This window comes from Gigantopelta aegis, chromosome 7 (assembly GCF_016097555.1).
Source record: "Gigantopelta aegis isolate Gae_Host chromosome 7, Gae_host_genome, whole genome shotgun sequence".
Taxonomy (NCBI): domain Eukaryota; kingdom Metazoa; phylum Mollusca; class Gastropoda; order Neomphalida; family Peltospiridae; genus Gigantopelta; species Gigantopelta aegis.
Window position 1 is genome coordinate 18157584 of NC_054705.1, and position 15411 is coordinate 18172994.

The 15411-nt window shown below is 37.0% G+C and overlaps 1 protein-coding gene across 1 annotated transcript; it reads left to right on the plus strand.

The window, feature by feature from the left end:
• The first annotated feature begins 11428 nt into the window (after nt 1–11428).
• LOC121377029 lies at nt 11429–12303 on the plus strand. Its single transcript, XM_041504870.1, has 2 exons — nt 11429–11568; nt 11865–12303. The coding sequence occupies exons 1-2, from the start codon at nt 11434–11436 to the stop codon at nt 12093–12095; spliced, it is 366 nt and encodes a 121-aa protein (XP_041360804.1). The 5' UTR covers nt 11429–11433; the 3' UTR covers nt 12096–12303.
• The last annotated feature ends 3108 nt before the right edge of the window (nt 12304–15411 follow it).

A 15411-nucleotide genomic window follows, 5' to 3' on the forward strand; every position in this document is an offset into this window, starting at 1 on the left:
ATTACATTACAGAGCTATGTGTATTAACGATATAGGTACATGGTATTACAAATGTGTATTAACGATATGTGTATTAACGCTATGTGTATAGGTACATGGTATTACATTACAACATGGTATTATGTGTATTAACAATATATAGGTACATGGTATTACATTACAGAGCTATGTGTATTAACGATATAGTTACATGGTATTACATTACAGAGCTATGTGTATTAACAATATAGGTACATGGTATTACATTACAGAGCTATGTGTATTAACGATATAGGTACATGGTATTACATTACAGAGCTATATATAGAACTTTGGGTTTTTAAAATTATCTGTGAACCGTGAATAAAATACAAAGTTAAAGCAATACCCAGAACAGTAAAGTAGTTTACGTCGTTTCTATAGACATGGACGTGTAGTCGATGTAGGCTATATCGAAAATAAAGGCTTTTAAAAACCCCAAATAGCTGGGATAATAAATAGAATAACAAACTTGGTACCAGTTATTATAAAATTTATGTCCCTCGTGAAATAGGTTTCACTTGTCACTCGCTAAAGCTCGAGACATGTGAAAATTATTTCACTCGGGACATAAATTTTATAATAACTGGTAACTCATTTATTATCCTCTATAGATATATATATAGCATGCACTGTATGAAGTGTATATGTACGTTTAAAGGGTAGTTATTTTGATTCGGACTCATTACATCTAGGGAGAGGTGTAACGGTAAATAACGTCATTTACACTATTCAGGGAGGGATGTGGCGTTTAAAAAGGACACATGCATTATTCAAAAGTAGTCGTTGTACGCATTACATACGTAGTCATCTTCCCTAGTAGCTCGAGTCACCTCCAGCCCTCCCCTTATTGATATTAATATGTAGGGGAAGACTAGAGGAAACTCTATGTAATGCTTTGGCAATCGTCGACAACCAATTGGTCGCAAGCTACTGTGTCTAAAACACAAATTTGTTCCTAAATCTGATGCCACAGAGCTTTAGTTTGATTATTCTCGAGTCCAGTCATGACGTTAAACTTAATGTTGTTAACCAGTACCGACGCTACACGAAGAAACCCGACGCCTCTATTCGTACTTTCTTGTGGTGACGTAGAGCAAAGTGTGTTTCTTCGTAAGTACTGTACCCATGTGCCAAACACGGGCTTTTATCGGAGTACACAGTATCGGTAGGTGCACAGTTTGGTGCAAGAGTGCGCACCCTAGCACCCACCCCTAGACCCGCGCCTCAAATCTTCGTGTTAGAATGAGCCGTAGCACAGTGGTAAAACATTCGTTTGATGCGCGGTCGGTCTGGGATCGTTGGACTATTTCTCGTCAAAGCCAGTGTACCACGACTAGTATATAAAAAGCCGTGGCATGTGCTGTCCTGACTGTGGGATGGTGCATATAAAAGATCCTTGCTACTAATGGAAAAATGTACCGGTGTTCCTCTCTATGACTGTGTCAAAATGATCATATTTTGACATCCAAATAGCCGATGATTAATAAATCAATGTGCTCTTGTGGTGTTGTTAAACAAAACAAACTTCCTATCTTCTTGTTGTTCACACTAGTGCTGGGAGGTAGGTAGATGTCATTGGAAATGCTCAAGCGATTTCCTACATTCTATGAGCATAATTTAGAAGACAACAAGTCATTAATATTTAAATGTTTTTTTCACGTTAAACCTGTGGTGTGTGAAAAATGGCGTATTCAGTTACGTAAATGGTGATAGGTAGATATTGCCATGATATGTGAAAATTGACGTTTAACACCGGGATTACTGTAATTCTTAAAGGGGCATTCCTGAGTTTGCTGCATTGTAAGATGTTTCCGACTAATAACACATTTCTACGATTAAACTTACATATTAAATATATTTTCTTGTTTAGAATATCAGTGTCTGTATATTAAATGTGTTTCTGGTCGTCTTAATATTTGTAAGAAGCCCAAACTGGATTTTGTCTTCAAATAATTTCGTACGTAAAAAAAAATATTTTAGGAAATAAAATTAAGTTTACGCTATTTACGATCAGAAACACGTTTAATATACAGCCACTAATATGTTATGCAGGAAAATATATTTGACATGTAATTGCAATCGTTAAAAACTCTCTGTTAGTCGATAACATCTTAAAAATTGCAGCAAACTCAGGATTGTCCCTTTAACCATTTCAGTTTGTGGAATCAGACTGTTTGTGAAACAAAGAGCCAGACATCGCCCATTTGGACCAGCATTGTTATCAAATGAAGATGAATCAGATTTGTATTGATGAAACGTTTATGGTACGTACGAAATAAAACAACAGCTGTACTATTTACCGTACGCTTTTAAAACGAAAAACAAATTTGATTATTTTTTGATGAACGCTTTTACAAGTAAGATTATGGGTAGGTAAAACAGTATTATTTGTGAATTGGCGCGGAACGTGGCCCAGTGGCTGATGTGCGGTCAGTCTAGGATCGATTCCTGTCGGTAGGTCATTGGGCTTTTGTCGTTCCCGTTAGTGCACCATGACTGGTATATCAAAGGCCGTGGTATGTGCTATCCTGTCTCTGGGATGGTGCATATAAAATATCCTTTTCTACTAATGGAAAAATATTTTTCTCTCTAAGATTATATGTCAAAATTACCAAATGTTTGACTTCCAATAGCTCATTATTAATAAATCAATTTGATCTAGTATTGTCGTTAAACAAAATAAATATATGTGTTCTTTGTGAATTGTGAAAATGTTAATAATTGTTGATGACTCTTAACTAAAATTGTATATACGGAAAGCTACTTTACATTAATTATTTACTGGTATATGTTTTTTTGTTTTTTGTTTTTTTAATCTTTAAATCTTTATATCATACCGCCCAAGAGCTGTAAACGTTTGATTAATCAATTTGACGAAATTTAAATTGGTGATGAAATAAATGTTCTTTAGACGTAGTTCTTGGTGGCTGGTTGTTTTTCTGCCATTTTGGAACCATAAACGTCTAACAAGCAGCCGTATTGTTTTTTATAAAAGAAGCAGGAAGGTAATCTCAGAGACATTGACGCCAATGTCACAAGTCAATTGGTGAGTTGTGTTTATAATAACTCGAGAATAGAATAGAAAACTCTAAAAATCCAGGTGCCTCTCTGACGTTGTTCTTTTCTTCATGGGCGGGTTTTATCTCAGTCATTTGAGTGCTCGCTTGAGGTGCTTACGTCGCAGGATCGAACCACCTTAGTGGAACCATTCAACTGATTGTTTTTTTTTCTCTCATTCCAACCAGTGCTAACCGTAAATAAAATGCGCTGAGTGTGTCGTTAAATAAAACATTTCCTTCCTTCCTTCCAACCAGTGCAGCACAACTGGTCAAAGGCCGCGGAACGTGCTTCCCTGTCTGTGGGAAAGTGCTTATAAAACGATCCCGTGTTGCATTAGGCAAAATGTAACGTATTTCCTCTGATTATTACGTGTCAGAATTGCCAAATGTTTGACATCCAATAGCCGATGGATAATTAATCAATGTGCTCTAGCGGTGTCGTTAAACAAAACAAACTTTAACTGTCTATAGAGCACGGTTTATATTTATCATCTACCTTCAAAGTACATGTGTTTGACGTCTATATAGGTAGGTAACTAGTTTAACGTGCTCAAATACCACTAAGGTTTCGAACACTCCCATCCCAAGTCCGACCTCCGACATGATCGGGGGCTTTGGGTCGGGACAGGATTAATATATGGTGACGAGGCATGTATATATATATATATCCTGCAACTCATGGTAGTACCAGCCTCGGAGGTGTAGTGGTTAAGCCACAGGGTTCGCAACCCGGTGCCGGCTCCCACCCAGCGTTTTAACGAATCAATTGGTAGGTGTATGGCCACTACGCCGACTTGTCTCTCATTTACCACTAACAACTAACCATTAACTCATAATCCTGTACAGACAGCCCAGATAGCTGAGGTTTTGTACCAAGGACAGCGTGCTTGAACCTTAATTGGATATAAGACGAAAATACGTATACATGAAAAACTTTTGTTTGTTAAAGTTCGTTTTGTTTAATGACACCACTGGAGCACATTGATTTATTAATCATTGGCTATTGGATGTCAAATATTTGGTAATTTCGACATATAGTCTTAGAGAGGAAACCCGCCATATTTTTCCATTAGTAGCAAGGATCTTTTATATGCACCATTCCACAGACAGGACAGCACATAACACGGCCTTTGATATGCCAGTCGTGGTGCACTGGTTGTAATGAAAAATAGCCCAATGGGCCTACCGAAGGGGATCGATCCCGGACTGACCACGCATCAAGCGGGCGCTTTACAACTGGGTCTCGGCCCAAAATATAAATGAATGAATGTCTACAGAGCAGTTAGGCCTATCACCTACCTACATAAAAGAAAGAAATGTGTTATTTAACGACGCACTCAACACATTTTAATTACGGTTATATGGCGTCAGACATATGGTTAAGGACCACACAGATACAGAGAGGAAACCCGCTGTCGCCACTACATGGGCTACACTTTCCGATTAGCAGTAAGGGATATTTTATTTGCGATCACTGGTCGGTGCAAGTGGTTTACACCTACTCATTGAGCCTTGCGGAGCACTCACTCAGGGTTTGAAGTCGGTAACTGGATTAAAAATCCCATGCCTCAAATGGGATCCGAACCCATTACCTACCGACTGATGGCCGGTCCCTACCTACGTAGTGCATGTATTTGACGTCTGTATAAAGATCTCCAACAACTCGTGGGAGGCATGTTTCGTGCATTCGTTATAGTGAAGTGTGACTGTAAACGATCGATAGTTTGACAAACTGTTAAATTGCATGCCATGGCATCAAATCCAGTAATTTCGAACCAGAAAAACAACAGCATATTAACAAGGCCAGAATACCTAAAAACGTTAACAAAGTCATAAAAGAAAATTCTATTTCATTTCTACGTTTTCTTTGAAAATAATGTAGTAATAACTGTAATGAAAGGAAGGAAATGTTTTATTTTACGACGCACTCAACACATTTTATTTACGGTTATATGGAAAGAAAGAAATGTTTTATTTAACGACGCACTCAACACATTTTATTTACGGTTATATGGCGTCAGACATATGGTGAAGGACCACACAGATATTGAGAGAGGAAACCCGCTGTCGCCACTTTGTGGGCTACTCTTTTCGATTAGCAGCAAGGGATCTTTTATATGCACCATTTCATAGACAGGATAGCACATACCACAGCCTTTGATGTACCAGTCGTGGTGCACTGGCTGGAGTGATAACTGTAATGGTGTCCATGATGGCGGCGACAGTGTATGTAATGGTGGTGATCATTATTATGATGGTGGTGGTGATGATGATGGTTATATTGATGGTGATGATGATGATGATATTGATGGTGGTGATAAAGATGACGACGACTATGATAATGATGATGACGTTGATGATGACGACGATGATGATGATGATGACAATGATGTGGTGGTGACAATGATGATGATAGTGATGATTATGATGGTGGTGGTGGTGGTGACGATGATGATGGTGATGATGATGGTGATTATGATAGTTATGGTGATGTTAATTATGATGACGATCTGGTGTATCTGGCTGGATTTTGATGGCGGTGATGATGATGAAGATGAAGATGATGATTATGATAATAATGATGATGATGGTTATGATGAAGAAGGAAGGAAGGAAGGAAGGAAGGAAATGTTTTATTTAACGACGCACCCAACACATTGTATTTACGGTTATATGGCGTCAGACATATGGTTAAGGACCACACAGATATTAAGAGAGGAAACCCGCTGTCGCCACTTCATGGGCTACTCTTTTCGAATAGCAGCATTGGGATCGATCCTAGATCGACCGCGCATCAAGCGAACGCTTTACCACTGGGCTACGTCCCGCCCCATAGTGATGATGACGATGATGGTGATGATGGTGATGACGGTTGTGGTGGTGGTGATAATGATGATGCTGATGATTATTATTATTATTATTATTATTATTATTATTATTATTATTATTATTATTATGGTGGTGGTGGTGGTGATAATGACGATGATGATGACGGCGATAATGATGATAATGATGGTGGTGGTGGTGGTGATAATGATGATGACGATGATGATGATGATTATGATGATGGTGGTGATGGTGGTGATGGTGATGGTCATGACGATGGTGATGATGATGATGCTTATGATGATGGTGGTGGTGGTGATGATGGTGGTGATGGTGGTGATGGTGATGGTGATGACGATGGTGATGATGATGATGCTTATGATGGTGGTGGTGGTGGTGATAATGATGATGACGATGATGATGATGATTATGATAATGGTGGTGATGGTGGTGATGGTGATGGTGATGACGATGGTGATGATGATGATGCTTATGATGGTGGTGGTGGTGGTGATAATGATGATGACGATAATGATGATGATTATGATGATGGTGGTGATGGTGATGGTGATGGTGATGGTGATGGCGATGGTGATGATGATGATGCTTATGATGGTGGTGGTGGTGGTGATAATGATGATGACGATGATGATGATGATTATGATGATGGTGGTGATGGTGATGGTGATGACGATGGTGATGATGATGATGCTTATGATGATGGTGGTGGTGGTGATGATGGTGGTGATGGTGGTGATGGTGATGGTGATGACGATGGTGATGATGATGATGCTTATGATGGTGGTGGTGGTGGTGATAATGATGATGACGATGATGATGATGATGATTATGATGATGGTGGTGATGGTGATGGTGATGACGATGGTGATGATGATGATGCTTATGATGGTGGTTGTGGTGGTGATAATGATGATGACGATGATGATGATGATTATGATGATGGTGGTGATGGTGGTGATGGTGATGGCGATGGTGATGATGATGATGCTTATGATGGTGGTGGTGGTGGTGATAATGATGATGACGATGATGATGATGATTATGATGATGGTGGTGATGGTGATGGTGATGACGATGGTGATGATGATGATGCTTATGATGATGGTGGTGGTGGTGATGATGATGATAATGATGATGATAGTGATGGTGACGATCTGGTGCACCTGGCTGGATTTTGCCTATTTGAACCATGGGTGTATAGCTGATCAGATGGCTGTTGTGAATCGGTTCCTGCGCCAGCAGTAAGGACAGCTACTAAAGCCAGATGGGGGTCACGTTGCCAAACATTTTTTTTTTTAAATAAAAAATCCTGAGACGTAAATGTTTCTAATAATTTTTAGATCAAATATAAATGAAGATGTAAAATATCTTTGAAATGGTACATGTCATTGGTGCCAACGTTGAACCAATTAGATTAGTAATCTTGATTTGAAGCTGAGCAACTTGGCATATATTTCTGTGGCAACTCAACCTAACCATTACCAAAATATGGGTCGATTTATGGCACACAAAAAATCCCAATATTTTAAAGCTTTTCTTTGAAGATCTATTTTATGGTATGAACGATATAAAACAGCATTTATAGCAGGACAGATTAAGTCTCTATTGCAAGGCAATTCCATTTCCGTAGTTTGGTTTTTATCTCCAATCGTTTCGCATTATGGGTTGACAGAAAATCATTGCAATATCCAGATGGTGATTTGAACAAAAAAGGTAAAATATTGTGTAACTGACAAATATAAATGGAAATGTCATCAGGGTTCGACACTAAATCAATATAGGCCCGGTGTAAAAGGAATGCATTCCTACCGGACTTAAAATCCTTTCACAGTGGAAGGAACGCTTGTCCGCCAGTAATACTGGTCCGCTTGGTTATTAATAGAAATCAGTATGTTATAGGGAACGCTTCTGCACGAGTTATGAGAGAGTCATGAATTAAAAAACCGTGGAGTGTTCTAAATGCGATAGGTATGGGTTCGAATTTCAAAGCAACGTAATTTTTTTATAAATATATATATATATTAATCTATTGCCATGTTTTACACAATATACACGTGATAAAATGTCTGTTATCATATTACACTTTTATTGGAAGTTGAAACCAGTGCGTGCATCTTGCTTTTTCCAAACATATATAAACCAACGCCTTCATACAAACATGTTCGTGCTTTCAAAACACAACTCAAAAACGTTTCAAACCAACGATACAAGAATTTTTTTCATATTTGCAAGATGGATTTTACGAAAGGGGAACGACAAACTCGAAGAAACGGGCCATTAGAAGGACAGCCAAAACAAACTTCAAAGTAAGTACTATAACATAATATTATGAAGTATAGTTTCATATTTATAGCGTGTGTAACTTTTATTTCTCACAATGTTTGTCCATCAGACCTCTATTCCTCGTATTCCAAGTCCGCCGGACTCTCATTCCTAGTACTCCTAGTCCGCCGAACTTTCATTCCTAGTACTCCTAGTCCGCCGGACTTTCATTCCTAGTACTCCTAGTCCGCCGGACTTTCATTCCTAGTACTCCTAGTCCGCCGGACTTTCATTTCTAGTACTCCTAGTCCGCCGGACTTTCATTCCTAGTACTCCAAGTCCGCCGGACTTTCATTCCTAGTACTCCAAGTCTGCCGGACTTTCATTCCTAGTACAAGTCCGCCAGTCTTTCATTCATAATACTCAAAGCCCGCTACACTTTCTTTCCAAGGCTGGGCACCCGTTTTGCAATTATGTAAATAAAACTTTATATATATATTTTTTAAATAAACAGTTTTTTTATTATTATAATATAAAAAATTTCACTTTATAATATGTGTATATTGTTGTCAATGTTTTGTTTTTTTAGATTGATAAAGGCATACTTTATTTTAAAATGAAAACCAAAAAGAAAAATGATGATCTTCTAGATGGAACGGACTTCTGAACGGTGTTACTGACAACTGGCGAAAAGTGCTAATGAATGACACAGACATTCAAGAAGCTTTGAATTCTATGCACGACAGCCCATTGGGTACGTATAGGCAGGCAGCTACTTATTAAAATTAAAAAATTTATAAAATGTATACATTATTTTAAATGTAATGTTAAAATACCATTATTGTATACGTCTGCATAATTATATAAACATATTATTTTGAATGCGTATTAATTTTACCAATTAAATTATATTGCATAAATTAAAAAATATATATATCCTAATAAATATTATAAAACTTAATAAATCTCAATGTTGTTCCTTTTAGGTGGTCATTTTGGCAGAGATAAAACTCTAGACAAGATTCAAAAAAGATATTGGTGGCCAAACCTTGTTACTGACGTTAAGCAATTTCTCCAGGCCTGTGAAAGATGTCAGCGGGTCAACAGGAAACCCAATAAAGTTGCCCCACTCCTACACCCCATTCCTGTGACAAAGCCCGAAGCTTGGCGAACAGTAAGTTATTTATAATAAATGTTTTGAAGATACTGATTCACTCGTTCTCATACACTTTACACATTATCATTATGTTTTAAATATTCACATTAGTAATTGTCAAACCATTGGGTGAGGAGGGTGAAGGGGTGGGTTGGGGGGATGCGTGATTATCTCAGAGGATAGAGCGTTCGCTTGAGGTGCTGAGATCGCAGGATGTATCCTCCTCAGTGGATGTCTATAATTAGGCCTTTTTCAGTTGCAACCAGCAGTGCCACATGATTAGTATAACAATGGAAGTGGTATGTACTGTTCTGTCTGTGGAAAAGTGCATATAAAAGATTCATATGTTTGACGTCCAATAGCCGATGATAACATGAAAATCAATGTGCTCTAGAGGCGTCGTTAAATAAAACAAATTTTACTTTTTGTTAAGCTATCGATGATACCAGATATTTACAAAAGGTTAACATTCTTTCCAAGTCAATTACAAAATATTACGTACATTAAAAAAAAAAAAATTTGTTCATGCAATATTTGCACGGTGACGTGCTATTACACAAAGTGGGCTCAGGCAAAAGCTTTGCCAACGAAGCAAGCATCTGGTGTTGCCGAGTTTTTACTGGAGCTATTTTTATGGTAACTTTATTAAATTATTCATTCCAGCCAGTGCTCCACAGCTGGTGTAACAGGATGTGGTATGTACTATCCTGTATGTGGGATGGTGCCTATAAAATATCTCTAGCTGCTAATCGGAAATAGTAGCCCATATGGTGGCGACAGAGGATTTCCTCTTTCAGAATATCTGTGGTCCGTAACCATATGTATGACACCAAATAACCGTAATTAAAATATATATGTTGAGTGCGTCGTTAAATGCAAAAAAATAATTTCTATTATTTGAAAAATGAAATGAAAATTCATGAGCATTATTTTAAAACAATGGTGCGTATTATTAATTCCTTTAATGCATACAAATGTGCATCTCTTAATAATAAAACTATGCAAATAATGTAGTGAATGTTTTTTTTTGTTTACAAACTAAATAAATATTAATAAATGTAATGTTTTCACTACTGAATTTAAATGTAATACTTTAATTCAGCTTTGGTTTTCACAAAAAAACTTATCAGCGATCAGGGTCGTGAGTTCAACAATGACGTCGCCGATGCTATTACAGATGCTCTAAAAGTTGTACACCGCCGCACCACCGCCTACCACCCGCAGTGTAATGGACTGACAGGTAGTATACATACACACTGTATACATACACTCTGTACATGCTAAGTAAACTTGTTTCTACATCAGTTTGGGCCATCCTATTATAACGTTTTATTATTATTGTTACACGTTTACTGTAGTATTAAATATCGATTGTGATAATCGTTAGAATAATAACTCGAATGTCATATATAAAAACACCGCTTCCCAACATCTTGGCCAAAGACCTTTGTCAAATAAATAACATCATTATATATTAGTGTAGTTATGGTTTAATATACATGTATATTTAAATTTCTGTATCATATGTAAAAACACAATGTAAACCAACAGAATTTGTGAATTGATAAAGATACGTTGTGAAAGAACGTTTTGTTGCATGAGATGCGTGTTATCCGTTTAGATTGTAGTTAAAGTGATAACTCAATGTGTTCTATTTCAGAGAGATTTAACCAAACACTGGAGAATATGCTTTTGAAGCTCGACGGTGATGCAGAATGGGACACATTATTGCATTAAGTTGCATTTGCCTACAACACATCCAAACATGCAAGCACAAAGTTTTCTCCCTTTTACCTTATGTACGGGAGGTGAGTGCTTTGAAAGGCGTGCATAAAAGGTCTGCTGCCATATAGTTTCCACAATGTTTTTGATTAATGAATACTATCACACCAAACTGATAAAATAATAGAACATAATATAACTGAGTAAAGTGTAATGCTAAACGCTACTTTAAAATAATATAAATATAATTTAGCACTGTTAGAAATATCACATATCATAAATATTAAGTACACAATTATTATAGGGAACCAATGATGCCCGATGATTTTGGAAATTCAGACGATGAGATGGAGGCCACAGTTTCCGATGAAACACTTCAAGCATAAATTGGGAAGAGTGGAGACAATGATGAAAGTCACAGGCAAAAGAGCTGTAAACAACATCAAGGAAGCCCAAACAAGACAAAAAAGGAACTATGACCAACGACATACGAATCAGGAGGTGAAACAAGTATATAAAAACAAAAATATTTTAAATTGGTAGCTATTCATTATGCGTACATTTTACATTAGTTATGCAATTTGTAAGTATGTCTTAAAAAGTATATGCTAACTATATTAATGTTTTTAGAAAACAATGTGAAATAATTGTTTTAAAAACACCTGTTTCAATGAAACCATATTTTTACAATTATTATTATTATTATTATATATATTTAGTATGAATAAAGGTACCATGAAATGACTTTAAATGTAACTTCCTATTATTAATGTATAAAATTAAATTGTATTTTTCAGAATTTACCAGTAGGAACAAAGGTTTTAAAAAAAACCTTAAGACGCCAGGACCGCAAAGGTGGTAAGGGGGAGAAACTTTGGATTGGGCCATACGTCATCAGAGGAGTAACAAAAAGCGGATCATACTTGCTGTCGATAACAGATGGAATTATTTTTAAAAGTGCCATAAACGGTGCCAATTTGAAAGTGTGGACGGATGTGCCTGCAGCCAAGACACGTAAAACTGAATAAAACAATTAATAAATTGAACTGTTTTAAATTGTGTAACTGCATTTTTATTTGCATACATGTAAGCTATAGGACCTGTATTTCGGTTTTCTAGGAATGCAGGTCCGGCTAGGTCTTGAATTCCTAGTAGGCGGACCTGCATTCCCAAGGAACGTAAGTCTTAGGACTTCCATACCTAGTCATGCTAGACCTAGGACTTGCATTCCTAGGAGATAGAGTCCAGGCGGACCTCGGTTCCGGCGGACCTGTATTCCGTTTACACCGGGGGTTTTCTGTGGTTTTGTGTATATATTGTGATTATTATTATTATTATTATTATTAGGTTGATTATGATGCTGATGCTGATGATGATGATGATGATAATGTTGATGATATGATATTGACGACAATTATAATTGTAACATAAATTTTTTAAGTTCTTAGTTATGTCAATTTTTGTGTTGATTATGTTTAGTTAAAGTGTACTGATTACAAACATGTCACTACTTATTCTAGAGTCAAAGAATCTCACTTTCACTATTTTTAGGAAATTTTTATTAATTTATGAGATTTTTCGCTCCAAAGACATATACAGAACACTATATTGATGGATTTTGTAATGGCATTTATTAACACGAACATTATATATTCTGCATGTTCTACTATACAGGTATAAATCAACAACAAAGATTACAAATCACAAAAGAACAATGTTTCGTACTTTTCGTCGATGACATGATGAGTCATCACGTACTAACCCCCACTGATAGTCATCCATCATGTTCCAGTCCCATTTCCATTGATATCTTCTTTCCATAGTTGATATATCTTGGTGAAATCTTTCACCGTGTTCTTCACGGATGTCAGCCATATTTTCATTTAAAACATTTAGGTGAGAATGGAGGAAATGCAATTTCAAAGACATCCGGCATCCAAGCTTTTCATAAGTCTTTATCAACTTTTGTATTAACTTTTTGTTATTCCCAAGGACATGTTCAAGCACTTCTCTAAACGACCTCCATGCGTTTCTGTCCTTTGATGTAATTTTGTCTTCAAATTCGTGTGACGGAAGTATCTTGCGAACATCTAGTCCGGTGAAAATACCACCTTTGATTTTTGCTTTTGACAGATGTGGAAACATGTTGGAAATTATTTAAAAGCTTCGCCTTCTTTGTTCAGTGCTTTCACAAACTGTTTGACAAACCCAAGTTTGATATGCAGTGGAGGCATAAGAATTTTCTCTGATTCTACCAAGGGCTGGCACTTCACATACCTGGAAAAAAGTGTTCTCTTTGAGGGCAGTGTCTTTTGCGGTAGTGTTGAGATGTAGCACGACTGTCCCACAGGCAAAGAAAGCAAGAATGTTTTGTATAGCCTCCTTGGAGTCCTTTTAAGAAGCTAATCATTTTGAAATCGCCACAGACCAGACATTTGTATCTGTTAGTCTAAAGTTTCCAGAAGAAATTTTACATTTTCGTAGTTGACGTCAATCATTTGGTTCATGACCAATACCTAGTTCTTGAAACAAGTTGTCAATGTCATTACAGAAACATAAATCATCTTTCACCAACAAATATTTTGAGAACCATTCATGCCTTTTCCTAGCAGCTGTAGTTCGACAACTGTTGTCCACAAGGTTCAGTTTTGATGTTAGATGCTTTATATTAGACTTCGTCAGCCCGAGATCTCGAATCAAATCATCCAGTTCGTGCTGGTTTGGAAAGTATGGTTGCTTCTTTTCTTCGTCAGTACGACCAACGTAAGATTCGTCAGATTCAGATTCCAAATTTGCACCTTCACTCTCCAAATCTTTAGCAGGTGCTCTCGGGACAGAGAGTTCTTCAGAGTGTGGAACTGGAGCAATAGACGATGGAATATCTGTGATATCATGCGATTTTTTGTTTTCTTGAATCTTGAAATATCCACCATACAGAAGTAGCAGTCATTCACTTGGTTCTGTGGTTCTCTCCATAGTCGGGGTATGACAAAGGACATTGAGGGGCAGTCACCTTGCATCCATCCCTCAAAATTTGATCGACATGTACCACAAACTACGCGTGGAGCCCATGATTTGTCTTGATCCCCAATCTTCATGCAAAAGTATAATTCATAAGCTTGTATAAATTTCGTAGATATTTTGAGTCCATGCTTTACCTGCCTTGGGCCAATGTGGAATCCACAAACGTAACAAAATGAATCAGCAGATTGTAAGCAGCTCCGCGATGAACAATCTGATTAAAATTAGCTCTACTGGTCTCACCAGTAGATCTAACAGCATAGCATGGACTCCCATGTCCAGGTGACATTTCATCTATAAATAACAATTTAAATATCGACCAATTACACTTCGCCTTTTATAACGTTATTCGGGAACATACAAATTCTAAAAATATCGGTCGAGACTATTTATGCAATAGGCGAACTTGTTGGTCTATTTCAACATTGAAAGAAACAGGGGGAAAAGTGCAGTAATAAACTCTGGATTGTATACTAGTATAAACAGATTTTATGGCCATACCATCACGGGGTTGTTTTTTTTCCTCTTGAAATGAATTTTATATACAATTTTATATTGAAATTAGTTACCGGCATACTTCGTAATTCACCCGAATCATTTCGTATACCCTCGGCATAATCCCGAATGTTTAAATCACTGGCATGATTTTGCAAGTAAGGTTTTGATTGGTCGAATGAAAGGTCAACTGGACATGAGCTCCAACGGGCTGCTGTTAGATCCACGTGTAATAGTGGAGCTAAGTTTAATTAGATTGCGCGATGAAGACATTGTGCACCTGAAAAATACTAACTTGACCTATGCACGTATAGACCTATATATACACCATCTGGGGGCAGCACTAGAACATTCTAGAAAGCACTAGAACATTATAGACAGTACTGGAATATTGTAGAAAGTACTTAAACATTCTAGAAAGAACTAAAACATAGCAGCCATTGGAAGATTCTACAAAGTACCAAAACATTCTAGAAAGCATCAGCTCCTAAAAGGTACTGCAATATTCGGTGCTTGGAATTTCAAAAATGTGGAATAGTTTTCTGAAACCTGACAGTACAAATTAACGCCAAATGTATGCTTACTTCATCTAAAAAAAATTGAATGAAAAATGCAAAAATATCAACATAATAAAATCTTTGTTACATTATTATTAGTAGTAGTAGTGGTAGTAGTAGTAGTATAGTAGTGGTGGTAGTAGTAGTAGTATAGTAGTAGTGGTAGTAGTAGTAGTATAGTAGTGGTGGTAGTAGTATAGTAGTATAGTATGGTAGTAGTAGTAGTATAGTAGTGGTGGTAGTAGTAGTATAGTAGTGGTAGTAGTAGTAT

Coding starts and splice junctions, on each gene's coding strand:
- LOC121377029 (XM_041504870.1), top strand. CDS start 11,434: ATGAAACACTTCAAGCATAAATTGGGAAGAGTGGAGACAATGATGAAA. Junction 11,569..11,864: donor AACGACATACGAATCAGGAG/GTGAAACAAGTA, acceptor TGTATTTTTCAG/AATTTACCAGTAGGAACAAA.